General features: G+C 38.5%; 1 protein-coding gene across 2 annotated transcripts in view; it reads left to right on the top strand.

Moving 5' to 3' along the window:
• Positions 1 to 10,556, top strand: part of CDH20 (cadherin 20) — a 166,372-nt gene that overhangs the window by 138,455 nt on the left and 17,361 nt on the right. For both annotated transcript variants that reach the window (XM_031934548.1, XM_031934549.1), the window contains exons 7-8: positions 663 to 916; positions 9,154 to 9,290. In XM_031934548.1, coding sequence (XP_031790408.1) covers positions 663 to 916; positions 9,154 to 9,290 — 391 coding nt within the window. The remainder of the gene's footprint in view (positions 1 to 662; positions 917 to 9,153; positions 9,291 to 10,556) is intronic.

Below are 10,556 nucleotides of genomic sequence, written 5' to 3'. Positions count from 1 at the left end.
GAAGGAAGGAAGGAAGGAAGGAAGGAAGGAAGGAAGGAAGGAAGGAAGGAAGGAAGGAAGGAAGGGAGGGAGGGAGGGAGAGAGAAAGAAAGAAAAAGAAAGAGAGAAAGAATAGATATATGGAATATATACGGAAGTTTGTGTTTGGAAAACAAACTTGCTCTTAATTGTTGTCAAGTCTTTTCAAATGAGCAAGCACCTCTAAAGATAAGGTGACCAACTGTCCTGGTTTGTCTGGAACAGAATAGAGTCCTAGGAAATGAAACTCTTCATTTTAGAATTGAGACAGTCCCAGGCAAACTGGGCTCACGACTGAGGGCATTCCTAGGATCTCTCTAAAGACCAGGCTGATTGAAGAGTAGACAAGTTAAAGGCAAGTTTGCCCAGAATAAATGGGCAAACTATTATCAAACTGGCTTCCTTAACTGTATCTGCAGTGACTGACATCTTACCTTTTTACCCAAAGTGTTGAAACTGACACTAAGACCAAGAACTACAGAACAAGACAAAGATTTCCCTTCTTTCCCCTTTACCTTTTTCCCACTTAATGAATTGGAGAATTTTCCCACCGACCATCAATAATTGGGCATGCTTTTGAACCTCGACATATTTTGAATCTTGAACCTCAGTGTCAAATCAACTTTCCTGTCATTACTTTTCAGCCCTTGAGTTTTGAAAGCAAGAAAAGCTACACCTTAAAGGTGGAGGGAGCCAATCCTCACCTAGAGATGCGTTTTCTGAACTTGGGCCCATTTCAGGACACAACAACAGTGCACATCAGTGTGGAAGACGTGGACGAGCCCCCCGTGTTTGAACCTGGCTTTTACTTTGTGGAGGTGCCTGAGGATGTGGCGATTGGAACAACCATACAGATCATTTCTGCCAAGGACCCAGATGTGACCAACAACTCAATCAGGTTTTCCAACAGATTTCACCTTTTCCTTATATGCTGGACTCTTCCCTTCCCCTGTATGTAATTTTCTAGCACTTTTCCCTTTGTGTCTTTCTTCTCTAACCCATTTCTGGAGACTCTTCTCTTTGAGTTTTTTGTGTTGTTTTTTTTTTTCTTTAAATAACATGGCCTTGTCAGGTTATTTAGAAGTGAAGTGTAATTATGTCTACAACTCACTTTCAGTTGGTTCAGACACACACACACATATACACACACACACCCCCTTTAGTTCTAAATCATGGTCCTGTTGACATTTGGGGGTAGATAATTCTGTGTTGTTGTGGAAGGGTTCTCGTGTGCACTGAACCATGTTTAGCAGCATCTCTGGCCTTTACCCACGAAATGCAGTAGCACTCTCTGAGTTGTAACCACCTAAAATGTCCCCAGATACTGCCAAATGTCTGGGGAAGTGATGCAAAATCACCCCAGGTTAAGAACTAGTGATTTAGATAAAGTATAATCAGACACACAGATGTCAAAATGTTAAAATCCGTTGACTCTCAGTGGTAAACATAAAGGAAATCATTATGCATTCTTCCATCTTTTATGAATCTGTGACATGTTTTACTTTTTAAAACTGGGGAAAACAATATATACTATACATATTCCACATACTATAGAAAGAGCAGACATAGAAACTACTTCTGTTGTCAGTGACTTCAACGCCTTGTAGACTGGCCAGATGGATGGGTCTCTGTATGGCAATGCCACATATCTCTCTCTCCAAAGCATGTTTTGGAATTAAAGATTCCAACCAAGATGCTTCCTCTCAAGAAGATGAGAAATACTCTTACAGTCATGGCCATCTCTCATCAACTGGAACTAAAGTACAAATAGCTGATGGACAGGTTGATACCACAACCTTCCAGAGCAGCTGCCAAACTTATCAAGCTTGACACAAAAGATCAGAATTCCAAGGCTGTTGGAAGCCATCTGTCACATTAATTGTTGAAAGCCACACAGTAAAATGAATCTGGGGCTATAGTGCAGGTCACACATTTTAAACATACCGCAGTTTATCAAATGCCTTTTCTGTCAGCCGGCTACTTCTCTCACCTAGTGCTGTTTTGTATTTAATGAAAACGTGCTTCTGCAGTTTAACAAGAATGGCTTTCTCCAGAGAATAACTGTACTAGGGCAAATTCACTTCCTCTAACCAACCAGTAAACATTTTACATGTTCAGGCATTAAAATGGCAAAAACGATTTTGTTGGAATTCTGGTATTTGATTTTTTCAAAGGCAACCAATGTATTATATAACAACTTTAAAGGTGTTATATTTCAACCTGAAGCTTTTTAAATATAAACTAGGATGGGGAGAGATTAGTGCAACCATATTATCCCCAAAGCAATCACAATGAAAACAAAACAGATTCTATTGTAAATGTGTATTTGCAGAAGCCAAGAATATATACCTTCTGATCCTAATTTATTAATTATATATGTATTAATCCACCATAGGCTAATTAATCTATTCCTGTAACAGAAAACTGTATGAGAGAAACTTTAAAGAATAAAACTTTCACTACTGGCATGAAGTAAAATGAGGTAGACAAAATGAAGAAATCCTGTCTGACTAACAGAAAATGCTGCTTCAGAAGATGGCCAATTGAAAACTATCAGTTGGCCAGCACACGTGTTAGCATCAGGGAGGTTCACATTGGAGTGTCTGGCTACTCCACTAGAACCCAGGCAGGATGAATGCAAAAGCGAACAGGCCAGAGGCACAGGGCAGGGTCCACTGGGCTGTTCTGGGGCAGGACTGCAGATCCTGAGATAAAAATTGGTGAGAACAAGGTCACAAGGCCAGAAGTAACAAGACATGGCTCAGGCACAGGGGGCAATGCGAAATTCCAATGATCAGATCCAGGGATAATTCTCCCTCCGCATTTTGGTTGCAAAGAAAGAGAGGAATTCCTATTGCTATGTATGAGGTTCCTGACTCTTTGTACTATCCAACGGCAACAAAGAATGGTCCCTGGACCCAAGAAGAACATTGGGGGTCCTAGACTCCAAGAGGGAAAAGCACCTAAAACTTAACTCTCTGGCTCTCATTTAAAAACCCATTGGGAATTCCTTTCTTCTGTTATCTTTCACCAAACTGCTCTTCTTATCTTTATTTTCCAAATTAAAATTACTTTCTTTTAAAATAATGGGTATAGTTATATGCTGCATGGCTAATTCATCATCTGCATTTTTATTACAAAGAATAAATGAGATTTACATTCCTAAAGAGAAAATATCTATTACATAATTCAAAAAATCAACACATCATCTGAAGTTAAAATATTACAGATAAAAGGCCATTTAACAAATTATTAGGACTTTTATAATCTCCTTTCTAGAAAGGTGATGGTGTGTTCAGGAATACACGCTGGTCCCCATTTACTTATAAGCCCCAAAACAAAATCTCCCGATTCAGTGAAATGTACATGAAAAGACAATGTTTGGATCTGCTGAATTTTTAATACGTGCTCAAGGACTTTCTGGCAAGCAGGCTACTGAGCCATGTGGCAAATGAAAGAGGCTTCTGCTGATGTGGCAACTGCCTGCCCCCCAGTTCCTTCCCAGAATGTGTGTGGATTTTAGCCAGCCTGCTCCTGACGCCCCACCTCCAAACTGCTCCCAAATTCAGAGGATGTCCTCAGCTAAGCAACACGCAGGGAGCCCAGAAAGCACCAGCTACTGCTGGCTCTGGGTAGCTTTGTACCTGCATGATGCCGATTCTGCTCATAGGAGGTTAGAATGTAATGGTTAAGAAAAGAAAACCACCTACATAATTCATGAGTGTGTCCCAATTTCCTCATTTTCCATCTGTATCTACACCTTTAATTTTTCTCCTGCCTCCTGAAAATTGACCCAGTATCCCATTCAGGGAAACAAAGGCTATCATTCCCTCAATTCAGGCCCCGTTGGGGAAATCAGAGAGGGATTACCCTAGATGAGGGAGGCTTCTCTGAGGAAGGATCCTGGTGTGTCGGCCCGGCAGTGCTGTCAGGGGTCCTGTGGGTTAGTTATTTCTATCACTCCCTCTCCCATGCCATCTGTGACATTTGCTACGGTGCCGTAGGTCTGAGTATAGAAAGCTGCTTTCTCATAGGCTGCCTCTCCCCTCAGCATCATGCCTGTAGCCGGGAGAGCTGCCATTAGGGAGCTGGCTCCGTGGACCACATGGCTGGCTCTCTGCATGTGTAGGAGCTGAAAGAGAAGACTGTCACGAGCCACTCAGTGTCTTTTTTTTTTTTTTAATTTTAGAGAAAATTCCATTCTTAAAATAGTAAACTTTAAAATTAAATAACAATTTATGCTTAAAGAGTCAATTTCAAATGAACTCTGAAGCATGTGTTTTTCTTTATTAAAAAGGCAACTATTCGCTGTCACTCTGATATGGTTTAGCTCTGTGTCCTCCCCGCAAACCTCACCTTGAATTGTAATAATCCCCATGTGTCAAGGGCAGGATGAGGTAGAGATAACTGAATCACGGCGGCAGTCTCCCCCATGCTGTTCTCATGACAGTGAGTTCTCACGAGATCTGGTGGTTTTATAAGGGGCTTCCCCCTTCCCTTGGCACTCATTCTCTCTCCTACCACCATGTAACGGACATGTTTGCGTCCCTTTCCACTACAATTTTAAGTTTGCTGAGGCCTTCCCAGCCATGCTGAACCGTGAGTCAAATAAACCTCTTTCCCTATAAATACTCTGTCTTTGGTATGTCTTTATTAGCAGTGTGAGAACTGACTAATACACACTCTTATCTTTAAAAGATAAAGTCTTGTTTCCTTAGACAATCTCTTATAGACCATGTATCAGAAAGGCTGCATGGCCTGGTGGCTGGGAGCAGAAGCCTGCAGCCAGACTGCCTGGGCTTGATTCCCAGCACTGTGACCTCAGTCAAGGGACCTAACCTCTCTACTTCTCACACTTCTTACCTGTAAAATGAGGACCATAATGGTGCCTTCCTCATGGTGTTATTGTAAAGATTAAATGAGTCCATATAGGTGGTGTGTGTTGAGCAGTGCCTGGCATACAGTGAATGTTCCTTAAATAGGGTCACAGGCCGAGAGAAACATTAATTTTCTTCCTTAAATTTCCTAACTCTTAAGAGAGTCATAACCTAAATGATTCTGATTTATCTAGCCCTTACTCATCAGCTTTCTCTTTAATTCCTAATTCTTAAATAGCCATCCTGAATCTCCGCAGAAAAAAATATACATTGTATTTGATACATTTTACCAACAATAGATATACATGCACAACTGTATACATGTATATGTGTGTATATATATACACACACATATATAAAACAAAAGCTTTACATCAATACTTACCCGTATTGCATGTGATAGTCTGGCATGCATTCTATTCTATTTCATTTTCTTTCTATGCTAATCATAACCCACCAAACTGATTTCACAATCCACTAACCTGCATCTGAAAAACAATGCACTATAGTAAAGAAACTGTTTATTCCCTCCAAAATTGCTGCTTCTCCATCTCCACAATGTTTAGATATAGATTGTAATTGCTGGCAACTTTAAATCAAATTTTGAACCCAATAAATTCCCCAGTCCCTATTTAAATAATTTGTAAGAACACAGTAGTTATAACTTTGAATATATGGCTTCAAATCAAACACAATAGTTATAACTCCATAAAGATGGCTTTAAGTCTTAAACCCTGCAAATTATTCCTTGTGTAACTGCATAAAAGCGTCTTCAGCTGGTTGCAGTGGCTCATGCCTATAATCCCAGCTACTTGGAAGACTGAGGCAGGAAAATCACTTGAGGGTAGGAGTTTGAGGAGTTTGAGGCCAGCCTGGGAAACACAGCAGACTCTGTCTTTTAAAATCCAAAAATATATATTTTAATTATCCAGGTGGGGTGGTACCTGCCTCTAGTCCCAACTACTCAGGAGGCTGAGATGGAAGGATTACTGGAGTCGAGGAGTTTGAGGCTGCTGTTAGTTTTTGGTCATGCCACTGCACCACTCCAGCCTGGGTGACAAGGAGAGAACCCATTTCTAAAGAAAGAAAGAAAAAAGTGACTTCTTTAAGCCTCAGTTTCCTTATCTGTTGATTGGGATAATAACTACCTCCCAGAGATGTTGGAAAAATTTTAAAAGAAGCTGTATAATAAGTACATAGTAAAGTTTCTGATATTCAGTAAGTGGCAGCTATTGTAATTACTGGTCTTTTAAAAATAAGGTTGTTTTCTTGTTATTGAGTTATTTGTATATTTTGGATATTAACCCCTTATTCTATGAAAAGAATATTTTCTCCCAATCTGTGGGTTGTCTCTTCACTCTGTTGACTGTCTCCTTTGTCGTGCAGAAGTTTTTAGTTTGATATAATCTCATTTGTCTATTTTTGCTTTTGTATGTGCTTGTGGGGTCATATCCAAGAAACCATTGCCCAGACCAACATTGTGGAGCTTTTCCCATAAGGTTTCTTCTAGTACTTTGATGGTTTCAGGTCTTAACATTTAAGTCTTTAATCCATTTTAAGTTGATTCCTGTATAAGGGGTCAGATAAGGGTCCATTTCCATTCTTCTGCATGTGGATATCTAGTTTTCTCAATACTTTATTGGAGAGACTGTCCTTTCCCCATTATGTGTTCTTGGAACCTTTGTCAAAAATCAGTTAATTGACTGCAGACCCATGAGTTTATTTCTGAGCTCTCTATTTAGTTGGTTGATGGGTCTGTTTTAATTCCAGCTGTTTTAGTTACTATAGCTTTGTAATATTATTTCAAAATTAGGACAAATGACCCTGTTTTAAAAATGTGCAAAATGCCTGAACAGACATTTCTCAAAAGACATACAAATGACCAACAGATACATGAAAAAATGCTCAACATCACTAATCATCAGGAAAACGCTAATTAAAACCACAATATGAGATATCACCTCACACGTTAGAATGTCTGTTGTCAAAAACATGAAACATAAGTGTTGGCTGGGGTGCGTAGAAAGAGGGAACCCTTGCACACTGTTGGTGAGAATGTTAGTACGGCCATTTTAGAAAACAGAATGGAGGTTCCTCAAAAACCTAAAAACAGAATCACCATGTGATCCAACAATCCCATTTCTGGGTATATATCCAAAGGAACTGAAATTCATATGTCAAAGAATGTCTCCACTTTCATATTCACTGCAGCATTATTCACAATAGCCAAGATACAGAAACAACCTCAGTGCCCATCAACAGATGAATGGGTAAAAATAATGTGGTATACATACATAATAGAATATTCATTTCAGCCTTAAATATTCAATTCAGCTTTAAAAAAGAAAGAAATTCTGTCATCTGCAACATGGATGAGTCTAGATGACATTACGCTAAATTAGCCAAGCACAGAAAGACAAATACCACGTGATCTCAGTTATATGTAGAATGTATGAAAGTCAAACTCAGAACTAGAGAGTACAGTGGTGATTGCCAGAGGCTGGTGGGTAAACAGGGAAAAGAGTGAAAAGGTTCAATGCTACAGTAAGGGGTAGTAAGTTCCTGTGATCTACTGCACAGCATGGTAACTATAGTTCATAATAATGTATTGTATATTTCAAAATAGCTAAAAGAATAGATTTTAAATGGTATCACTGCAAAAAATAAATACATATGTGAGGTAGTAGACATGTTAATTAGCCTGATTTGATCATTCTACAAGGAATACATGTATCAAAATACCACACTGTACCCCATAAATATATATAATTATTACTTGTCAATTAAAAAAATAAAAATGACCGGACATGGTGGCTCATACCTGTAATCCCAGCACTTTGGGAGGCCGAGGCAGGCAGATCACTTTAGGTCAGGAGTTTGAGACCCGACTGGCCAATGTGGGAAAACCCTGTCTCTACTAAAAATATAAAAATTAGCCGGGGATGGTGGCAGGCACCTGTATTCCCAGTTACTCGGGAGGCTGAGGCAGGAGAATCCCTTGAACCCAGGAGGTGGAGGCTACAGTGAGCTGAGATCATGCCACTGCACTCCAGCCTGGGCAAGAGAGCAAGACTCCACCTCAGAAGAAAAAAAGAATTAAAAAATAAAAATGATAAATATTACTTAGCCTTTACCAAGGACTACATAAGGTTCTCATTGATGGTTCTCAATCATGGCTACATATCAAAATCCCTTATAGAGGGTTTTTAACATCCACGTGCCTGAGCCTCCCTCCATATTTGTTGAATCTTCCAGGATGGAGACCAGACAAGATAACACAGGTGAAATAACACAACAGAATTGGATTGCCAAATCAGGGTCAACAGGAAATATAGATCTTACCCAGGATCTAGTTAACTAATGGCTGAAATGATATCGACAACAGCAAAATATGAGTCATTCTCCCCTTGGAGAGCTCTGAAACTCTCAGGCACAGGTGCTCACAAATGTCCTTTTCTTGCATAAAGATGCATGTTGGTCCAGATTGAACATGAAAGGTAGAAGCAATGGACAAAGTGCCTTGCTTGAACACAAAGATCCATTTTTGTGATGGAACATTTGCTTGTTATACAACATCAATTACATAGCTTATATGACATTCTCCAGCAGGCTGTACCCCACAAATTCATAAACTCTACGTTTATTTACAGGAAACAACCTAGCCAGATCCGGTCCATCCTGCTAAAAGCATATCATAGTTTAGGGATCTCCAGCTAGTAAATACACTACCATTATTGTGTTTGCCAGAAGGTTGGTCATTAGCATGTTAAGAAAGGGCCTGGCACAAAGCTTTTCTTCTTAATAGTTGATACAAATTATAAGGACTGGAACCACTAAACTATAACCTTTCTCCTTTTCTAGTTTCTGATTAGCATTTGAGAACTCATTTGAACACAATTCCTTTTAAACAAATATATACGGGAGTTGATACTCAGGATGTCCCAAAATTATTGGGGTAATTCCAAGCATTACATAGCATAAACCATATTTAAAAAGTTTTAAACTGCCCCAGGACTGTGGGTACCCTGCTTATTTCGTTTTTTGAATGAGAAAATTGAAGCAATATTTGTTTTGTTTATTGGAGGAGGAGGTGACTTTTGTTTTCGAACAAATAAAACCACGAATGCAGTCTTCCAGTAGCCGTTAACTCAGAAGTGGTAGAACCATGCTTCATAGGTAGGCACTCAGTTGCCTCATGCGGTATGCTGTCATATGCTTATCCAAATGCAAATGATATATATAATCCATGTTTCTGCAGATACTCCATTGATAGAAGCAGTGACTCTGGAAGATTTTTCTATGTTGACATTACAACAGGTGCCCTAATGACAGCAAGACCCCTAGACCGGGAAGAATTTTCTTGGCATAATATCACTGTCCTTGCTATGGAAATGAGTAAGTAGCACAATAAATTGGTCTCCATGCAGTGACAAAATGTAGGTGTTATAGAAGGTGGAAGTTTCTAGAACTTGTTGTAACAAAATTATATCTTTTAAGGGAAGAAATGTAAATCATGCTTTATGCAAGTAAGTAAATGCATTCAGTTCAAATACTTTTTTGAGGCTCTCTTGTATACTTAGTCCTGTGCTACAGATAAAAGAAAACAAAACATGGAAAAGCAGTGAAAGATGGCATTCTTATCCCAAGTAGCTTTGAGGAAAAGGGAAGACTCCTGAGAAATCTAACAGGCTTTCAATCTTTAATATGATTGTGAATGTACAAAGAGTATAAAATATTACTGTATGAAAGGAAGCATTTATAACATATCACTCTTATTATACAAACATATATATATATATCCATGCCCACAAGAATTTGAGACATCTCACAATAAAAAGCAAATTGATTAACATAACAAACTTATAAATGGAATGGAAGATTAATAACAACTAGATTTATATATTATAAACATAATAAAAATTAGATTATATACCACTACATTCCTTTTTTTCCATACTGGTGATAGTAAAGGCTTAGAGAAATGACAGTCCCTAACCTATTGGCTATATAATAAACAGGCACTCAGGAGGGCAGTTTGGCAATATGTATTGAGATTCTCCAAAATATTTATACTCTTTCAGGAATTATACTGCTGGTCATCATATTAAGGAAATAATGACAGATATCAACAAAGATTTGTATGTGAAAATTTCCACTGCCATGTTATTTTAAAATAGGGAGAAAACGAAAATTATTTACATGTCTAATAATAGGAGATTCAATAAATTTTGGTACAACCTATAGTAAAACGACAATATAATACAGACATCAAGAGCCACACTTTCAAAACATATTGAATGACAAAGGATAACCTTACCCTAAAATATTAATGTTCTGAATTCAATTTTTCTATTTTGCTTAACTATAACCTATGTGTGGGGGAGGGTGTATAACTCCAATTTTGGACACCCATGCTGTATAATATCATATATCTAATGGATATCTCTGGTGGTAGGATTGTGGATCATATTCATGGATTCATCTATGCTTTTCTGTAACTTTCATTATTCCTTAGACAAACAACCACTGTTATAATGAAGAAATAAATTTTAATTTTGCTAGCACATTCTGGTAACCAAGCAATAGAAGTATCTGGGGGGGAAACAGTAGAGCATAGATATGTTTGGGGAAGAAAGGAAGAAAAATATGATTCAGAAGAAC

Source organism: Piliocolobus tephrosceles, chromosome 18 (genome assembly GCF_002776525.5).
Source record: "Piliocolobus tephrosceles isolate RC106 chromosome 18, ASM277652v3, whole genome shotgun sequence".
NCBI classification, from domain to species: Eukaryota; Metazoa; Chordata; class Mammalia; order Primates; family Cercopithecidae; genus Piliocolobus; species Piliocolobus tephrosceles.
This window is presented reverse-complemented; position numbering and strand designations above follow the sequence as displayed.